This window comes from Notolabrus celidotus, chromosome 5 (assembly GCF_009762535.1).
Source record: "Notolabrus celidotus isolate fNotCel1 chromosome 5, fNotCel1.pri, whole genome shotgun sequence".
In the NCBI taxonomy this organism is placed as follows: domain Eukaryota; kingdom Metazoa; phylum Chordata; class Actinopteri; order Labriformes; family Labridae; genus Notolabrus; species Notolabrus celidotus.
In genome coordinates this window covers 19,402,755-19,424,143 of record NC_048276.1, presented here as the reverse complement: position 1 = coordinate 19,424,143, position 21,389 = coordinate 19,402,755, and the positions used below count along the sequence as shown (strand labels likewise).

The 21,389-nt window shown below is 38.0% G+C and overlaps 2 protein-coding genes across 3 annotated transcripts; one reads left to right on the top strand and one right to left on the bottom strand.

Moving 5' to 3' along the window:
- Window positions 1-1,810: 1,810 nt before the first annotated feature.
- On the top strand, window positions 1,811-4,070 carry znhit3 (zinc finger, HIT-type containing 3). The gene is made up of 5 exons (XM_034683729.1): window positions 1,811-1,971; window positions 3,162-3,193; window positions 3,285-3,350; window positions 3,507-3,584; window positions 3,729-4,070. The coding sequence occupies exons 1-5, from the start codon at window positions 1,904-1,906 to the stop codon at window positions 3,929-3,931; spliced, it is 447 nt and encodes a 148-aa protein (XP_034539620.1). The 5' UTR covers window positions 1,811-1,903; the 3' UTR covers window positions 3,932-4,070.
- A 359-nt stretch (window positions 4,071-4,429) lies between these two features.
- Window positions 4,430-21,148, bottom strand: LOC117812787 (unconventional myosin-XIX). 2 transcript variants are annotated; one of them, XM_034683726.1, is made up of 25 exons: window positions 21,035-21,148; window positions 20,854-20,954; window positions 18,510-18,657; window positions 16,962-17,110; window positions 16,502-16,615; window positions 14,658-14,790; window positions 14,498-14,567; window positions 14,275-14,377; window positions 14,066-14,162; window positions 13,894-13,970; window positions 12,794-12,884; window positions 12,414-12,579; window positions 12,101-12,174; window positions 11,865-11,986; window positions 11,537-11,650; window positions 10,786-10,962; window positions 10,564-10,701; window positions 10,372-10,479; window positions 10,160-10,230; window positions 9,981-10,060; window positions 8,264-8,427; window positions 7,900-8,029; window positions 7,517-7,602; window positions 6,082-6,405; window positions 4,430-5,974 (listed from the first exon to the last, which is right to left on the bottom strand). In XM_034683726.1, exons 2-25 carry the CDS (start codon window positions 20,911-20,913, stop codon window positions 5,861-5,863), a joined length of 2,910 nt encoding a protein of 969 aa, XP_034539617.1. In that variant the 5' UTR covers window positions 20,914-20,954; window positions 21,035-21,148; the 3' UTR covers window positions 4,430-5,860. The 2 variants fall into 2 exon arrangements, with proteins under 2 accessions (XP_034539617.1, XP_034539618.1); XM_034683727.1 differs by having other exon boundaries at window positions 20,854-21,131.
- Window positions 21,149-21,389: the final 241 nt, after the last annotated feature.

Below are 21,389 nucleotides of genomic sequence, written 5' to 3'. Positions count from 1 at the left end.
TGCTCCACCAATGAGGTCACTGTAGTGGAAAGAGATGTACAGAACAAGCAGTTCCCGTTCAACGTGTTATATTTCAGCCTGTTTCTTTTTTAAATAAATTAACAAATTAAACCATTATCCTTATTTTACACTTTCACTAAAACATCTTAGATTTATTGTCACATTAATACTGGAGAAACTGCCATCACAACTCAGGCCAATATAGTAAAAACACTCTAACCTGTAAAAGGTTGGACAAATAAAGAATATTTAAACCACAGAACAAGAACTTTGCCTTTATCTCATTTGAAGCACTTTTGTGGTCACGTCTCTTTAAATTTGAATATTTCTTCTTTTTCCTGCATTTAATGTCACCGCAAAGTTGTTTTTTTATCATTGTCTAACAAAAGTAAGCAAATGGAACATGTCAGCATGCGCTTTAAGATAAAGTTATATATATTTCATATTTTTCCAGACCAATTGATTCATGGCAAATTAAAATGAAGCTGAACAGAGTGTACAAGTTGCAGTATTTCTTTTGCGATCAACTTTTTATCCTGCTTCCTCAACAGATCTGAACTGAAACAGGATTCCCAATGTTGATCGTGGCCATGTGTCTCTGCCTTCCCTGACCCAGTGAGTCAAGCACAATGACAGCAGGAACGTGTCCGTTAGTCTGTCACGAGACGGCTCTTCATTCCATTCTCCACCCTGTAACAAGACCTGCAACTCTTGAATTACAGCTGTGCAGACATAGTTAGTGTTGAGCTATATAGGTCAGTGGTGATGAGTATGTAGTTATTTCTGTTGGTGCTATATATTGTGTTTTGTTTTGATTCAATAAAGACTGGTGTTAACTGAACTACCCTGTATTGTTTTCTACGTAATGCTTACAGCTGATTGTAAACACAGTGCCTTGTCTATTAAATGCATCTGGTTAGGTTGTTATATGGGCTGCATTACAGGTATGTGACTGCATTGTTAGGTTTTGTATAAGCAGAATGGTTCCCCTGGCCCCTATCTGTCAGTCTCACTATACACAAAGGCAGCAAGACAATGCTTTTAAAGGTGTTCAATGATATGGCCTGGAGAATTGTTGTTGTTGTTGTATTGGATGATTTACTTTGAGCTTTTCTGAGTCCTCTTGAATTATGACAACAAAGCAGTGACAAGTCAAAAATAATCCACACCTACAGGTTGTGTTCAGTATTCTTGAAAGATACAAAATTAAATGAAAGAAAATATTATATGCACTCAGTTAACTTTCGATTACTCAACAGCATTAGCACGTTATCAGGAGCTTAACTACTGGCTGTTCATCCTTTTATTTGGATGACCATAAATTTTATGTCAGTGCCGGAAGGATAATGAATGTCATTCATTGTATTATGCAGTAGGAGCTTTATAACCTATATGTACTGTTTACCTAATAGGCAAAGCACCCTGTCGGGAAAATATTCACATTGTAACCAACCAAAAACAGTGGAACATGTTTTACTTAATTATAAGATAATATAATGTAACAAGAGCACACCTCTGAGTCACTGAATACTTTTTATTTATTTTTTATCTTAGCTGTTTGGGAAATAGCAGGCTGTTGAATTGTTTTCTTTTTTAATATGCTAATTAATTTGTAGAGTCTAGATGACTTTTCTGTCTTTCTTTATGTGGTTATTTACCATAGACTGTATATATTATTTACAATAATAGTTATTGTTTTATTTTACTGTCCAATCTCCCGCTTCACACTCCAGTCCAGTTGGTGGCGGTAATGAGCCTACCGCCTACTGTCAATAAACAATGAAGAAGAAGAAAAATAAGAAACCGGAACTGACGCCCTACATTTCCTGTTTCTGCACATGTTTGAGCTGTATGCAAACAGAGTACATTTTTCGGATTGTCAGTTCAGTTTTAACTAGCAAAGATGCAGGTCTGCAATGTTTGCAGGGAAAAAACACCGAAGTATAGATGTCCAGCCTGTAAAATCAGATAGTAAGTAACCGCATGTCTTCAAGCTTGCTAGTTCTGTCCGGTGTTTAGCTTTCGAGATGTTTGTTTGGCTAAGTGTTATCACTTTCTATTAGAAATAACAATAAAACAGTCATCCGCCAGTAGATGAATACATTTCTGTGTTATTCTGAGTTCGTACCACCTTACTAAAAAACTGTTGAATATGATTCAGTCTTATCGTAAAAGCTACTTTATGATCACCTTTCAGTGCAGTGTTGTAGCGCTAAGATAGAAACGCAGTGCTGGTCGCCAGAATTTAAAATGACGGTTCCGCATGTTAATATTTTGAATGAAATAAACAATAAACAACAATCTCATTTCATGCCATTATCTTGCATTCTCTGGAGCAACACGTTAAAGCCTAAAACGTTATCCTCACATGGGACGGAAACCCTCGAGGGCCATAATAGTGAGCGACGCGATCCCCATTAGCACAAGCGTAAACATCGGCTATTCTTCCTGGGGTCCAACACATATACAATCATGCACACTAACACACAATCAGCAAAACAAGACAAACAACCACAAAACACAAACAAAAACAGCGCCTCATAATGAATTACAAAATAACATACAGAAGAGAAACAAATATGTCATTCATTTGGCAGATGTTAACACAAAACTATAGTAACAAATAAATTAATGTTTTAACTTTCACTGTACCTCGAGATAATATGATGTACATCCACACATATATGAATGTAAACATTTAATAAATATGAAACATATCTGAATGATCACTTATGTTGCTAGGATCATTTGTTTGACACATCAAATACAAGAAAAGGGTAAAGACAATTTTCATTATTTCACTCTTATCAAAGAAGCAGTTCTACCTTCATCCAAGTTAACCAATTTTTCAATATCTGTTTTCTTGTTCGGTAACGAGTGTTTATTCATTATCATTAAAATGTGTTTCCGTGTGGAATTAAATTGTAAGATACCACACCATCACTAGCTATGGCAAATTTATGATTACATTTTTACATTAATATTTACTTAGTTTCTTTTGTAGGGATAACATTTCTTTCCATCATTTTATTTTCTTGGGGGTGCTGTTTTATTTTGTTTTGTACTTGTGTTGTGCACTACCTTAACTTAGCAATACATCTTAATCACTTTGATGACCTGTCCGATAAGAACTTTTTAACCTATGTTCATTTACTTTACAGTTGCTCCCTTGACTGTTACAAGAGTCATAAAGGTAAATAATTTGGTTGCACTGTGAAAATGCTGCCTCACTCTTCATAAAGTTGGGACAACTTCACTTATTAGTAGTTTTGTTCTTGTTTCAGACATCTGCCTTCCTGTTGAGCAGCCTGCACCTGTTCCTCCTGAAGCTAAAGCAGCCTCAAACACTGGTATGTTTTTTTTTTATTTCCTCCTTACTCATGTATGTATTTTAAGTGTTTCCACATCAGCCATCTCATGTTATTCATGAATGAAAATGACTGTAAAATAAATAATTGATACCAACCATGAAATTAAATGCCCTGTTTGCTTTTCTGTCTGTACAGAGCCGTGGACTGTCGAGGATCTTCTGCATGATGAAGATGTCACTGACAAAGTGCCTTTGCAGAGGCTCCAGCAGTTAGGTATAATTACGTTTCCTCATTCTCAAGAGGTTATTTGGCATTTGTTTGAAATATGTCCTCAGCTAACTAACACTAATGAAATGACTAGATACATGATGTTTTTGAAAAAAAATTGGAACTCAGATATGTTTTCTTCCTCCACAGGCCAGTCTAAAGAACTACAAGATCTTCTTTGCAACCCCCATCTGAGACAGTTGTTACGTACCATTGACAGCGCAGACAGCAAACCGGATGCTATGAAGGTTGCCATGCAGGAGCCTCTGTTTGTTGAATTTTCAGATAGGTGTTTGAAAATTGTAGACAATGAAGCAAAATCTTTACCATCCATTGAAACTGATGACTTGTAAAATCACGTATCAAGATTATACCTTTGTAGCCCTACATGTATTCTGTACAGTTTGTAAAAAAAAATGTATGTTCGTTTTCTGGGCCTTATTACGCTACAGAATGTATAAAGTATTTTAATAAATGTTGAGTTTTTTCACACTGTGTAGATTCCTATGTTGACATTAAAGTTCTACAGTTTTAACAGTTTGAGGTGAAAACAAAATCACTGCAGTAAAAAGACATTTATTTTAACATAACAGTCATTTAAATATCAACATAATTCAAGTTGCTTTACTTTTATCCCTTAGTACCTCTGCAAAAAATGTACAGGTTTCAAATGATAAACGTTCATAATGTCACGTTAATGAAACTATTGCCGTAAAAGGTTACAATAACTTTTTTTCTAATGAGCAGATCGAAACATGCATCATTGGAGCTGTAGGAAAACTTTGGGACAAAAAGCAGGAAGATAAAGTGATGGGTTTTGACACAAATAATTTCTTCTGATATATCAAAAGTATCTTGCAAATGATTAATATTTAAATAATAAAATCTATAATATTACCATGCTTGTTCTGACACATTACATTTAGACTGCTTTGTTACACTTGGTACATACTTGCATTGACGTTTTGGACTGCAGCAGCTTAAACCCACATAGTGGTTCAGTCAAAAATGTAACACTACACAGATCCTTTTTAAGAAACAAAGCAGCAAATACATAACACCTGCGTTCATCGTTTCAACTGGTTAACATGTGATGTGTCTTAATTTTTGAAGACTTAATGAGCCTTTCTCAAACCAGCCCCTCCACCCACTCACGACAGACTACAGCTATCGCACTTGCTTGGAAGGTCACTACATGCGATTAAAAACTGCAGGAGTGGATCGAAAACCCTTCCACGGCAAGTCTTCATTGATGTTGACTCACTAAGTATGGACATCTCTATGTTGTCTTCATCATGGAACACATTCCATAAATATAAATGCTGTGAGAATCTTATGAATCCTTCTCTGCTCTTTGATGGAGTGTGATTGAGGAGGGTCCGGTCAGAGAAAGGTCCTTTATCTCTGTGTGCGAGCAGGTGTTTGGTTTTAATGTGCAATATGTGCTTTATATGTGCAATACTTGCTTAATTACTTTTCTCCCACAACAAATGTACACAAAAATATGCTGGTGTGATCTTTGGGTAATATAAAATCATAATCCTGTCTGAATCATCATGTTTTTACACAGAAAATACATCTATGAAATCCCATTTAAATAATCACCCTGACATAAATACATAAGCTATCAGCCTAGTTGTGATTTGAGTGTAGATTTGAAGGCACTGTGTTAAAGGCTCAATACTTGGATGAACAATTGGAGGATTCAGATTGTTAAAAATGAGAAGATTTTAAACCTGAAAGCTAAACTTGTGCCATGTCATTCAAACTCTTTTGACAAAGACTCCTTTTAAAGAGAACCATGTGTTTGTCTTGTCCTACACTGCCACCAAAGGTATCACAACATACACCTTGTTTGTTTTTTTCTACAAATGGTAGACATGGCACATATCCTACCAATGGTCGACAAAATCTAATCTGCCTAATCTCAGATCTGGCAGGTCAGTATATCTGGATGTCTACCGACTCATTTTTAATTAGATAGGATTTTCCTGAGTATCTTTGGCATGTAGGCCGCAACGGATAACAGAAACTGCATTATCTTACCTGACCTCCTGTTGGGTTAGTGTGTCATTATACAAAGGTGCAAGACCAGTGTGTATCAAAATGATATACATTTCTGAGTTGTTTTAAACAGAGATAGCTTAAAATTCAAGGTTTGTTCCCTCTGTGTTTGGTTATAGACGACAGCAGCTACTCGACAGCAAAAGCACCTCTGAGCCAGATCGCCCCTCATCTGTGTGCATAGAATCAGCATGTAGTGTTCTGCAGAGGAGGACCTCTTACAAAGATTTTTCCAGCAGGATCTCGTTGAACCCCGTCACATAACTCTTCACGTCGGGCTGCCTGTCAGCATAGAGGAGTGGAGATCTCTTACAGTGTAGCTTTATAGATCCCTGAGGGAAACCAGAAATAGAGAAACTCAAATAGCTACACATAAAATCTATAAAGGTCAGTCAATCATATATGGAGGTAAAGGGGAATTATACGGATGGTGCCTCACCCTAGGCTGAGCCCGTATGGAGGCCAGCTCCTGCGTGTACTGGTTGGTCTCCACCTTGTACTCCCCTCTTCTGGAGCCCAGGTTGAGGCAGGCCATCACATACATTATCTTCTGGAAGCCTCTGGCTGTCAGAGACACGGTGACGGACGGGGCCGAGGCCAGAGCCAGACCCAGGGGCCATCCTCGCACTGTGACAGGTTTGGTGGTTTGGGAGAGCTGCACAGATCCTTTCTCCATGACAACAGGGTTCAATATTTGCTCCTCCTCTTCTGCAAGGTCCTCTGCATCATCAAGCTCTGCATCAGCCAAGGACTTCAACAGAGCCTGTGACAAGAATGAAATGGTTATTTACCCTTGCAGCTTTCCTCTCTTACTTCATTAAAATGGGGGAGTGGGGAGAGCCAGAGTGTACAGCCTCACCTCCAGCCTAAACACGCTTTTCACCCTGGCTCTGCCTTCCCTGTCTTCAATCTATTTTCTTTACCCTTTTCATGTGTGTGTATGATGAAGCATGGGAGCTAACATGGAGAGGGTGGTTCCCAGATGCTGAAGCTAACTGACACTGTTCACTGGTGTGTAAGGAGGTGCCCACTTGATAACCCCAGTTATGTACTGGCTCTTGTTGTCTATCTGCTCTCATCTATCTTCATGTTTGAGTTGTGGGGGACATTAGAGGCTATGGCATTTATCAGCAGAGCATAAATATTGTGACAAGAGTGTAACAGGCTGAGCTTTTTAACTGAACACAAATCCTTTTCATTAGAGCACAAGTACCCAGTGTTTACTTTAAAAATACGTAATTCATAACTCCATGTTTATAAACCAGGGAGAGTGAACATTAAAAATTCACAAGAGTGAGCTCAAAGTCTATTTCCTATCTCTGTTCCCTGAATAGATTCAGAATTAAACTTTGAACATGGTGGACTTAAAAAAAAAAAAGGGTCAGAAGTTGATGTAGCAGAGCCTTCACAGGGCACAGCGCCTCTGTCTTTCTTGTGAAAACCCAGTCAGCATTACCCATGAGCAGAGATAAGGAGCAGGCTACAGAGCTTTGGTAAAAACCTGATCATCAGCCCTGACTAATGCTGACTCCTGTGACATCACTTGAGGTAATTTATCTGACAGCTCCCTCTTGAGATGCAAAATGGTTCATGCAACGTTTCCACCTTTGCAGCAGTAATCCCTATAGCTTTACGTACATGTGTGAAATCTTTGGAGTTCAACACTTTGCTGCATTATTATACATTAAATGTATGTTTATAATGCACAGATATAGGAAGCTGATTAAAGTGCAAATAACCATTCCTTTAAATTATCTTAAAATAATCTTCATGTTTCCTGAAGTTACTTAATGTGTGCTGTCTGGAGTTCCTTTAGTTATCACAGAAATGTAGAACAAATTAGACTTACAGTACAGTGTGTCTCTTAAACTCACCCTCCTCTTCAGCCAGGCCTTCTGGATGACAGCTGCGGCTCTGTTCCACCTCTTGACCTGTTTCCTAACCAGCCAGGACCGTATCGCTGCAGGAGGCACAACAAATTCAACCTTCAACACCTAACCAGATCATTCATTAATCTGTGGATCTCATTCAAAGGGGATCTGTCATTAGCGCTTAATCAGATGATGAGCCTCAATTTGAGGAACCCCGGCCTGCCTCTGAATGGACAAACAGTGTCAGCCTGTAAACACTGGGTACTGACTGTACGAGCTGTTTCCTGTTGGCCGGACAGTCAGGTCACAACAAGATGACACACACTCAGGTTAATGATCTCTACTGTTCCATTCATCCGAACATTGCCAAGGCATTAAGAGTTTACCTGCTTGGATCAGAATAGTAGACTGTTGACGTGCAAGTCTCTTGCGGCGCTGGTACCGCAGCCAGCAGCACTGAATGGAGAAGGCACAATGGGACATGATCTTCTTCCTCTGAGCCTCCAATAAATCAAGCTGTAAGACAACAGAGAGGCAGGTCACACACGGAAAACCTAAGGTATTGTTTGCTTTTACAGGCCTGATAGATAACTGAGTGATTTAATGAGCAGAAATGAAATCAACTTCTTGGCATGATGTGCAAAATGTTCCCTCATTTAGCACTGAGCTATAATACACTTAAAACTGTGTGAAGATTTCTGTTATTAAATGGTGGAATATAACAGATAGTTAAATAAATTCATGACTGACCATCAGCTGGGTGAGAAACACTTTTGTCCGTCCACAGTGCACCCATGAATTTTGTTTTTCACTTTCAATCTTGTGGGGGGAATCAGACATCTTGTGTTGAAACACTGCACAAAGGAGCTTCTCCACCTCTTGACGAAGACTGCCACTGCCGTCAGCCTCCACACCTAAGACATGGAGGAAATACAATTAGAGCGAGGCACTGAATAAATGAGTGAGAGCAACAACAAGCCTCTCAGGGACTTGATGAATGTTGGAGGAAGTGTGGTACATCTATGGCAGATCATTTTCATGTGTTTTGGGCCCGCCCTCTCATCCGTTCTTACTGGGAAGAGCTGGCAAAAAAAATACGAATATTTTTTGGAATTGAAGTTGTTTCCTAATTTGTCACGTGTCTTTGTAAAATGCAGAATAGTCTTGGGTCTCAGGACAGGTATCTTTATAAAATCATCTAGGCTGCAAGCAAAAAAGCCATCACACGCAAGCGAATGCAGACAAACCCACCAACAGAGGACAACTGGACTGCAATTGTAAATGGAATTTATTCTTAAAAACTCACCTTCTTCTTAAGACTACGAGCTGATGACTGTGTGAAATACTGGAAAAAATGGAACTTATACACCAGAGTTTGTAACCCTTCATCTGTGTAGATGATATATATTATATATATTATTTTGTACTATTGAATGGCCTGGAACAACCACCCTTTATTTTATTTTATTATTATTTATTTTTATTTCATTTTTATTCTTTTTTCCCTTTTGTAAACCTGAAATTGAAATAAAAAGAAAGAAAAAAAAGAAATGAGTGAAAGCTGAGCAGGACTCCAGCTGTATGAAGATGCAGTTTGAAAAGTATTGCTTGTTTGATTTGATGTCACTCAGTGATGTTCAAAGTGTTCAAGTGAGAGAATAGAAACCCATCAAGTTAAACAGCACACTTTCTACATTCAGTGATATGGTTAGAGTGAGGATAATAAATGAGGATCAGGGAGCTGGTTCTTTGAAGATTTGTGCAACAAAAATCTCAAGTCATGTTGACAGCTCTGTGAAGTTGCTTTGAGTCAAATGCTAATACTCAAGCATACTCACAATGACAATCTTAACAGGCAGCTTCTTTAGTAGGTATAATTTTTACCATGCTCACCATCTTTATATAGCATGCATCTTTTTGCTAGGACTTAATATAATTGCATTTCCAATTGCGTGAGTTCTGCAGGTGTTTGGTCATAAATAGAAGTATTGTAGAAATTGCAATTCATACTAATGATCATAAAAGTTTTGACAGTTGCTTCTGAGAGGAACAAAAATGAGTCTACCCATCTTTAAAGGACTCAGTCTCAGTTATTAACATATTCCATTCTTCATCTGAATGACTGACAGACCAGCTTTGGCATCCAGAGTCATACTGTTCAGCTGCTTTAGCTTAGCAAAAAAAGCAGCTGAACAATGACATAAATTTAAGTTCAAGCACACTGTGACAAAGAAAATTACATGCAATCGTGCTCTGATAGTCAGAGGTGCATGCATTTACCTGGAAGAGTTCATAAGAAGGAGCTAAAAGCTAAAAAAGAAATCCGAAAGAGAACTGAGAGTCAAGCGAGAGAGTTAACAAAGGGAGGATAAACCAGCGCACCTACAGAGGGACAATACATATTTGTTTACCACAGTAGACAAACCAAAAATGACTTTAAATGTATCCCACGACATACTCCACTTACCACTGAGATGGAACCGGGACTTCAAATTCAGATGTCTTGCAATCAGTCCGTAACGTTCCAGGAAGTTTTTGTAAAGAATTCTGCACAACAGAGTTGAAAATGTTGAAATGATTGAAACCACAATCAAAGAGAAAAGAAGCAATGCATGTAGCTTATGATTTACAGTAAGAGAGTCTCACCTTATTGGGAATCCAGCAGCACTGATGTGAATAGTCTCCACGATCCCACAGGCCTCCAGCTGCGTAATGACCTGACAGCAGATACAAGAGAAATTCATTTTACCTTCTTGGTTCTGTGAAAGACAAAAGTGAGCCTCTTTTTGTTGTAGTGATGATGGTGCTGCTGAAACAGAAACTAGTGTTAGTGTTAGACGTGTGCTAAGAACATTCACCTCCTCCTTTTTGAAGGTGAGCGGCTTGCAGTCAGGGTTGGGTTTGATGCAGCGAGTGTAGTGGGGAGTTGTGGTGTGGAGGATCTTCATCAGGCACTCCAGAGAATTCTACAATCAGATATGAACTTCATAAGTGCCATGGAGGTAAAAGCTTATTTAACCATAGTGATGAAGGCTCTTAATGACTCCCACCTTGAACTTGGAGACCACGGTGACTCTATTGAGCCCCTTTGAATTCGGGCTCTCAGTTTCCCTGTCACTGAAGATCTGTTGAAGCAGCAGGTCTTCCGATTTCTGAAGCAGTTTGATGAGCTCTGGTGGCACCGGATCCTAAAACAGAAGATCCAGTAGAAGCTAAGCGGATTTATTTGTGATCAACATCTTGAATACAGTTTTAAAACGTTCTTGTCTTACCTTGTTTTTCTCCACCATGCCCTGTATCTGGTAGTTGACTTTGCCAGCGTAATGAGCCACGGTGAAGTGAGGCTCCTTACTGAACTTATCCCAGCTGATGTTGGAGTTATCACGAAGCTCCTTCTCCAAACGAAACCTCAATGTTTGAGGGTCTGAGGTGCGATTAAGACGGCTCTCCTGTGGGACAGGTGAGTAAAGGTGTATCATGATACCAAAGACACTTCTATTCAACAATAGTAACAATCAAGGGGTTAAACGGGCTGGAAGAAAGAAGTTGTTTGCCTTCTTTCTGAGAAATATCTTGTACACCTTTACTATACAAGACGTTTTGATCGATCCCTATCTTAGAGGCTCAATTATCTTATGTACCCGATACAAGGACATGCAGCATTTTCAGTTAAAAAGAAAGGATACATTTATTTATTTTTCTAACCATGAAAGGGAGGTTATATAATAATAAGAAATTCCATTTTGGTTTTGTGACCAGGTTACTGGCGTGCTGATAGAAATAAAGAGATGATGTCTTTGTATTGCACTCCTTTGAGTATGAGCTCACAAACAATGGTCACAGGAGGTTAAAAAACAGTGCATTAAGTTGGTTAAGTGGTAGTTTTATTATCATCAGCTAGATTTATGTGCTATATAAATAAAGTTGATTTGATTTTGATTTGATATTGATTTGGTCTTTGTATTTATAAAACTATGTATTTAATACAAATAGTTTTTTTTTATTAGAAAATGCCAATCATACCTCATTCAGAAGAGAAAACACACTGATGGGGCTTCCTTCTATTAGATCCAAACAGCTCTGGTTGTCTTGGTATTTGACAAACGACCACTGCAACCCCTCTGTCACATATTCCTCCTGAAAGAAGCAGAGACAAATGTTGAAATAGCACAACAAAAATAACTTTTCTAAACTGCAGAAAATAAGACATTAAGAATAATAGAGACAATAAGACATTTCATTGACAGATGACTGAGGAAGCCTTCTGGATGTCTAAGGCCTTTACATCTATACATTGAGCAGATTCCTCTGCTAAGAGACTTCAGAATAAAAAAAAAACTTTAAGTGCTACCTGCTGAGCTCGGAGATAATGGGCCACAAAGTGCTGCTGCAGCTTCTCATTTGCGTAGTTAATGCACAGCTGCTCCAGGTTGTTGGTGTAGAAACACTCAAAGCCATACACATCTAGAACTCCTGGAGATCACAGAGAGGAGAGGAGAGCACTGGTTGAGCTTATAGAATGAACGTAGAGGAAAAATTTACCAACATAAGTGTATTCTATGACGTAGGAGATAATAAGGCTTTTACCTATGAAGTTGCACCATGTCGTTTCATCGGCACAAATACTGTTGTTGATGAATGTAACCAGCCAATCAAATAACCTGTTAGAAACATGACACTCTTATTGGAAACAGAAGTGAGCCCTGAATGATAAGCTTTGATTAATAGTCATTCTTCATCACTGTTGTGTCAACAAGAAGGAATGAAGGTTTCACATTTCTTTGTTCGGTTCAAAGGTCTCTGACAACAAATGAGTCTGAATCTCAGAAACATGCTGTTACATGCAGCTTCTTCATATTCTGACACATCCCAGTTTTTATTATGAAATCTTCCTTCTTACTGTGCATAGATGACTTTTGCCAGACAGTCTCTCCTCATGCTGCACTCTGCCTGAGAGCACGGCTTGAGCACGCTTTGTTTCCCCGCCTTCAACGTCCTCACTCTTAGACACATCTGAAGCTCTTCAGCAGGGACACGCAGCATCTCAGCAGCCCTCTGTAAAAAGTCTGAAACACAAACATCACAGTTATTCATTCTTATTGTGAAGGGGCAGAGGTGACGTGGTAGCTAGTACGAGAATTTTCAATAATCACTTTAGTGTCTTGTGTTTTGAACTGATGTTAATATTAACTTCAGAAAAATAAATAATGTTGCAGGCTGAGTCACTAAAAGTCTTTGATGAAGTTGGTTTAATAGTTTAAACATAATCTGATCCTGTACCTTTGGTCTGTTCTTCCAGGTCACATGGTTGAGATTCATCCCCTGCAGGAGAGAAACTTAAGTTCCCCAACTGCAGAATCCCTGATAATATCTGTAATGCATTTCACCACAAAGAGAAATGATATGTTTTAGTTAAAGATGAAGGACAGTAATGATGCATTGCATGTCTGTTGATGATGATTATGTAACACTGTAATCCCTTAATCCATTGCTTAAACTCCCTGGTACGTGTTTAAAGGATTATGTAAACATGTCTTGCAGTTTGTCAGTGCTTGAAATATAGAAAATACAAGTGTTATTGTTGTGTTGTCTACAATTATTTAGTATGTTTCACAGTACAAGTTAGAATTGAACATTTAAATTGTCCTCTGGGTTAAAGATGATGCATCTTCAAGACCTACATAGCAAAATTAGATTATCAGAGACAAGAATGGTTATTACTTTATACTGAATTTTGGTCCCCGTGTTGCTGTAGGATTTTCCAAGAAAGAAAGCGGAGTCAGTATTTGACACTCACCCAGTAGCATCTATGTTTAAAACTCAGCCGGTAAAGTTTGGCAGTGAGAGGTAAGTTAGCAAGCAGCAGGAGTTTTGAACTTGTGGTTGATACTGGAGCAGGCCGGCATGTGAATGCTTCATTGTTCTTTTAAGGACTGAAGAGTTCAACTGTTTGCATATCTTAGTAACCAAACGTTTTCACCTGTCACACCAGGGCTGTGACAGGGGGTGTTAAACTGGAAAATCTGATCACTTTTTGTAAGCTAACTAACAGTATTAAATCAGAGTTTACAAAGCTAATCATTTCACGTAGCTGAAAATGAGAAATGTCAAATGAGACAATTTCCTCATCACTATGCATCCTGCAAGTTGTCTTGAACAAAGAAAAGTATCATTCAAAAGACAATCTGTATTCATTAATTGGCTTCCACAACAAATGCACGCTTTTTCAAACAGTGGGTGATGGTGCTCATGAGAAATGCAGTCGATATCCCAGAGGATCATTTCTGATTTCATCCAAAGTCACCAGAATCAACATGAAAACTCCTCACAGTGCCTTATAAATAATGATGTTTAAGTGAAAAAACTGATTAACACCTTACCCTGAATATTTGTCTCTGCCGCTCTGCATTGATGCCAAGATTAACCATCGCCCTCACGGTCTCATGAAAACAATCCTCTATAAGAAATTAAAAGAACATATATCACTTGTAGGAACTACAGCAGTGAAAGACAACAAAACGACTGAATAAAAGCCAAAAATTGAAGACCAACCCTCAACTGTTTTTTCAGCATTTGGCAGCCATGCAAAGCGTTGTCCATGGTGCATCTTCCACTCCCTTCTCTGCTCAGCTGTGGCCCCTTTCATCATCTGAGAAACGATATGCTCACTGCATTTACCTCTGAATAACATAAGAACCTGTTGAAATTCAGCTTAAACGTAATGAGAGCCCACACGGGGAGGCGCAGTGCTGTTAAGTCACCTGGTAGAAGATGTGGAAGTTCCTCTCATTGGTTGGTTGGCAGGCCACTCTGGTCTTCTCTAATAAGTATGTCTGCACAGATGCCCCCACTAACAGCTGACCCCTGCAGGTTCAATAACATGTTGGAGAGACTGAACCAACAACTTGAACAATGGTTTATTTCAACAAGGTGAGCTGATGTCAGATAATAGTTCAGTTGTGCAGCAGACTCAACTGCGAGTACCTGTCTAACTGCAGCTGGATGTACTTCCCAAAGCGGCTGCTGTTGTTGTTGCGGAGTGTACAGGCATTCCCTGCACAGAGAGAAAAGTGTTGACTGAGCGACCATCGACTCTGCAGTGGTTGTTATGGCATTAACAAGACACAGTGATCAGTTGTCTTACCAAAAGCTTCCATGATGGGGTTGGAGTCCAACACCCTCCTCTCTATCCTCTCCACTGTGTCCTGACTCTTCACCACTGAGGAGGAGGCCGCCACTGTGGCGTAGTATTTCATCAGGCAGCGAGATGTCCATGTCTATTAAAAAAAATATAGCATTAGAAATAATTTATATTAATCAGGTAGTTGCAACTAACCATTCTTCTTGTTGATCTCTGAGGGTTGCTTTGGTCTTTAATGTCAGAATTAGCACAACATGCTCATCACAATCCCTAAAGCTGACCTCTCTCATTCCACTCGCCACTTTCAAAAACTTATTACACCCCATAACTCAACATCACTGCACTTGCTTTTAAGGTTGCTTTTAAGTTGTTAACTCCTGTCATATGTTTTTATTGTATTGTTCTTTTTCTAGGTTTCTCTGTATGTCCTCTCTGTTTTTTGTTTCTATTTATTGTCATGCCACTTGTGTTGCCTTTTTGCCAAGGTCGTTGTTGCAAATGAGGATTGGTTCTCAATTGACCTACCTGGTTAAATAAAGGTTGAGAAACAAGTTCCCAAAGCTAAAATGACATCTTCAAATTTTGTTCACTAAGTATTAAGAGACAATATGTTGATGTATTTAAAAGTCAAGTATTAGAAAATGTTCAGCATTTCACTTTATACAAGACTTACAAGATTAACCAACAATCAGAATTGTAAATTGTGACTTTTTCACTAATCAGCCAACCAGTAAGCATACCACATGTTTCAGCCCAACACAAGTTATTGTTTTTGTTTATTGTTAAGTTCAGTTGTAATTGTTTTGCAGGCTGGTCATTTCAGCAGTGTCTCCACCCAGAGACCAACTGCTAATCAAACTCTGTCTTTGGATTTTTATATGGTCCTGCAAGATTCTGTGGCCCAGTGTCATTTTGATGATCAAAGCTCATGTATACTACCTAGACCTTTAGATTCCCCCTTCCTCCCGTTAGCAAACTAAGAAATCATAAGTCAGCAAAGATGAAAAATAATTCAAATGGATCACTAAACGCTTTTCATTTGGTGTAACAAACAAACTCACAAAACATTTAGGTTTTCAACTACACAAGATGAAGTGATGTCAGAAATATAAATATATTCTCACACTCCTGAAGCTGAAACCAGCAGAAAACAAACCACGTGTAAAAGACACTTTGGGTTGAGTGGTTTTAAAAATAAATATGTCCATATTTCATCAATCAATAAAGTGTTTTAAGATATACAATGTTAGAAGTAAAATTAGCACTTTTCTGTATGCAAATATTCAGTAACATTTTAAAAGTAAACTTAAGACTTACCTTTTTAATCTAGCTTTTAATTTGGATTCATTTATTTTTAGCCCTGGACTGCATTATTATTTTTTATTATTTTTATTATTATTTTACCCATTATAATTTGAATAATTGCTTTAGCATATATTTATCTTATTTCATTATTTATTATCTTTGTATTTCTTGTATTCACCTGATCTTGTTAACGCTACCTTATTTTTAACTTTTCTTTCCACTATTACTTATTTTAGTAATTGTACTGTATTGATTTTATTTTATTTTTAACTATTTTATTTATAATCATGCCTATTATAATTTTACCATTGCTGTTGTTTTCTATCTCTCTGTTATTCTGGGAAGCACTTTGGTCTGCCTGCTTTAATGTATGAAAGGTGCTATATAAATAAAGTTGAGTTGAGTAACAATAACCAGGAAACAGGCCATGCAAAGGCTTTACATTCTTCAAAGTGGTTATCTTATAAATGCCTAATCAGTCCACTGCATGTCCTGTAAGTTAGCCGAACTCATATTCACTACTTTAAGCTGTGTGGGTTTACCTTTCCTGCACCGCTCTCCCCGCTGACCACCAAGGACTGATTGACCGGCTCCAGCTGCCCCTTCACGTTCCTGTAAGCTTCCTCCGCCACGATAAAGATATGTGGTTTGAACTCCTGTTGACAAAAACATGCCCTTAGTAAGATGCTGGTCATTGCTTTCCAGGTTTCAGGTTTTTCAGGTTCCAGACTTTCAGGAGTTTGGCCTCAAAGCTGTCCTCATCAAAGAAAGGGGTAGACGAGAACCAGAGGATTTATATTGGGTGATGACAAAGTAGAATGTGAATGTTTCTTTGAGCTTTTGCAAAATAAGTAAAGAATAGACAAATGGTTGAACCAGTGTTCAGATGTTGATTTGTTCACATGCTCCTTTAATCATTTTTGCAGGTCTTCAATATTGCATGGTTTAATCTGGTAAGACCAGGAAACAGCCAGCTAAAAAAGTGAACCAACAGTCCCCTACCTGAGGCTGAGGAGCAGAGTGATACTCCTTCATCACATCCAGAGTGTACAGGTCTGGGATCGGCTGGAAGGGGTTAAGAGCCACCAAAGTGCAGCCAGCATGGGTATAAAACATCTTCACGCTGTACCTGGCCTGCAGGCATTGCAGTACTACCACAGAAACACAAAAGATTAAAGATGTTAACAGGGAAAAACAGAGAGAGTGAGACTTTACAGAAGATCACTATCTGGGGCAAGGAGAAGAGAAACCAGGATAAGAAAGCAGCATTAAAACTGCAGAGATATGTTAATTATCTCAAGTTCTCTAGAAAGATGAAATAGCATTGACAATGAAACAAATTCATCTTTGTACAAAAACATTATGAAGCCATGCTGTATTGAGGTGTTACTTTGACCTTTACAGTGTTATTTTTCCACCCTTTGGCTGAACCATATTGACACATCAACTAAAACGTATCAACGACAAAGCCTGATCTTCTCTTTCATAACAACTGTGACATCAGTGACGGTTCATTTCTTATGGCAGTACAAACAATGGGAAGAGGAAATGACTGATGATAAAGCAAAGGTTGCACATAAACACTTAATGATATAATTCTGAGTATTTACAAATGTGGCCCAATAATTTATAAATGTATAAGATACTAGAGTTAATATTTCTTGTCCCACATGTGTCTAATCTCTTTCTTTTTGCACCATCATGTTGTAGCTTACATGTGTCTGTGCTATGTTCACACTTTGCCCTTACATTGAATGTTTCTCAGTGTTTGTTTTTTGGGCTCCTCCTTAACATTCTTTTCTCTGAAGTCAGTGGTTAGTCACTGCTGAACTGTCTCCTGAAGTCTCTCTTACCCTGGCTCTTGTTTATGAGCAATAATGGGTTTTTTTTCCATTGGTACAATAAAATAACTAAATGTATGCCAGCAAAATAACTTACAAACTTGTTTCCCTCACTCAAGTTAAAACCACTTCCTTATCTTAATAATATGGTAGCACAGCAATCTGTCATGGATTAAGATATATTTCAATCCTTCCTTCTTATTTTACTAACCCTGTTGAATAACTCACAGCAAAGGTTCTGATTCAAGGTGACCTGAAAACACTGGGACACATGCATACACACACAGACACACACATGCACACACTGGCTGTGTGTTCGTGAATAAAGACAAAGTCAACACCGCATATCAAACAATCAGCAGTCACTGACATGCAACAGCTGAGATTTCAGGGCTTGTGCCATCATGTTTTTAAAAGGTTTATACAGCACATTGGTTAAGCACGCAGCTATAAGATCTGCTAATGTAGACCTCTAGTTGGTGCAATTATCTGTGCAATAACTTACATCAATATCTATTCATCAGATAGAAGTGTACATAGTGAACATTTTATTCCGTTTTATTTTATCATTACTACTTATTGTTATTATATTTTAAACTATGTAAGTACATTGTTTTATTCCCCTGTCCCGTGTTGTAAGCTGCTGTAACAAAAGAAAGGGGGATCAAATAAAGTATATCTTATCTTATATCTTATCTTTATTTGTCACCTGTTGTTGGTGTCACTGGGTTGACTTTGGTGAGGTCATCATAAGTGTGGAGTTGGTCTTCATCAGTGAGGAAGGCCTGAATCTCTCCATTCAGTGATTCATTTAGGGATGGTTGATGAGACTGCACTTTCTGGTCGAAAGCGTTCACCTGTTTGAATGAGATGAAAACAATGAGACAAAAAGTAACACACTGGAAAAACTGCAGTTCAAATACGAGCTGTCATCTCGTGAAACCAAACTAATGATGTAAACATTGAAGGGAACTATATTTAAACAAAAATACAATTTGAAGATTATTTAAAAAATGCACAAGATGACTTTTAAAAAAAAAGGCCAGGGAGAGGAAAGTGTATTTTATCCACTTTGTGGTTTTTTTTGTCCATGATCTGTGGCATGTTAAAATATAACACTGCTGCCAGAATAAGAATACTCTTCGTAGCTCTTTTAATAACAGCAAAGAAAGAATAGGCCTCATTTTTTGCTTTCATATTATTAGTCTATCTCCCTGACAATCTTTTCAGAGCAATCTATGTGGAATAAAGCAATCACATTTTCTCTGTGGTCAGCAGATGGCTGTCTAACATGAGTCTGGTTCTGCTCGAGGTTTCTGCCTGTTAAAGGAAGTTTTTCCACGCCACTGTAACTGGCTATATACTGCGAGGTGCAATGGTGGATTAAGATGAGATAAGATTGAGTCCTGTCATTAAGAGCAGACTGGATCATATCCTGTCTTGATGTTGGGTCTTTGTAAATGATTTTAAAATAGAGTTTGGGTAGACCTGCTATGTTTGTAAAAGCGTCTTGAGATAACGTTTGTTGTGATTTGGCGCTATACTACTTCCATATACTAGTCTTTACATACAATTCTCACTTCATGGTTTTATTGTTTATCAAAAGACAATAAGTCTTACCTTGGTGATAATCATTTGTGTTTAACAAAATCCCAACAGGAACTGTCCCATTATATGATTTATGTGTGTAGTTCATTCAGTCATTATTGCTTCAGTCTGACAAACAGAAGTCTGTTTTATCCTGGCTCACATGGCCTGGATCTACAGCCTGCCTGACTACTGTCAACAGTCTGACGTACTGAATTTGTGCAGACACAATTAATCCAATGACAGGTAGCTTTCATCCCATTATTCCGTAAGGAAGTTTAAAAGCCTATAAATAGTCTTAATTCAATTTAAATAATACAGGATGCTGTACAAATTACGTCCGGAGAAGTCCACACAATACATTCAAAGACGATTAGATGACACAAACAGGACATTTCAAAGCAGATACTTGTATTATAAAAAAAAAAGGGTCATATTATGAATTTAAAAGAGTTAAGTGGCCTAAGAATCAATACTGGTAGCTTAAAAATCACATTTGTTAATAATAAATAATAACAATAATAATAAACTTTATTTATATAGCACTTTTCTGAACAGAGTTACAAAGTGCTTCACAGGAAGTAACAATAGTAATAATAAATATAATCCAACCCTTTTTAAATGCACATACACATATGCACGTACATACATACAAACATTCATACATACATACATACATACATACATACATACATACATACATACATATAAATAAAGGAACTCCAAAGTACAAGAACACATAAGATGTCCAGGGCATAATAACATGTTACAAAGTTATGAAGGCCTTTTTGAAAAAGAATGTTTTAAGAACTGATTTAAAATTAAGAACAGAAGTAGCTAGTCTTATTTCAGCTGGTAGGTCGTTCCATAGTTTGGGAGCCCTTAAAATGTTTTTAAACACATGTTCACCTTAGTTCTCACAACAAACTTAATTCAAATATTTGTGAATTGAATTAATGTTGCTTTGTATTAAAAAAGCAGCTGTACAAGGCATCTACAAGACGTCTTAATAAGATAGTTTGAGCCACTGTTTGTTTGAAACACACATTTACAGGAGCCTGTGTGGCCCATGTCTTTACATATAAAGTAACTTTGTTTCTTCAGCCTGCCCATAACAAGTTTGCTGTTTTCTGACACGTCATTCCCCTCAATTACAAGTAAGGTAAAAAAGGAAAATGTTGCAAATCCTTCACATTCACCACCTGTAGTGACTTTTTCGCCCTGCACAATAAACCTGAGTTCGTCATAACAATATGTTGGACACGGCCATGATGTGAGGTAATTAAACATTTTACAACCCGTTTGAATTCTAAGCAACCAATCAAAATTGAGTGTCTGCACAGCTTGATACAAATACTCCAGCTTAAGTATGAATCTTACATTTCTTTATTAAAAACCTCGCAGTTTCTCTCAAACACTGGTAAATACAACGTGACGGGTCTTTTCCGTGTCCCACCACAACTTACCGTCCCCCCTCCATTTCTGTATCCTACTCCAACGTTTCCTCGGTTGTTCGCAGAATTCATTGATTAATCCGTTAACTCCGGGTCCGTCCTCAAACAGTCAACTAAAAACAAAAGTTTTAAATATCTTTTTAGAAACTAAACTTTGAATAAGTACTGGTTATTTCACTTTGCTGTCCCGAACCTTAGTATTTTCCATAACCGTCAGACATTCCTCAAGGACAGCTTCCCGTGTGTGCAGCATGACGGCATGAGTGCTGGCTAAACGACTGCCTCCCTGACCCCTCAAACTACACACTTATTCCCGCCCTCCTCCTGAGTCCTCCTCCTGAGTCCTCCTGGGCCCAACCAAGCTGTCCAGCACTGACTAGTACCACATGACCACAGGACACACTACTATCTTCTGATACATTGGGCTATAAGACTAAAATTGTAACAAATTTACAAAAGATTAAACACTTTTACAAAGTTCGAGACAAAGTTACAATGTTACAATGTTACAATGTTACAATGTCATTTAGCAGACGCTTTTATCCAAA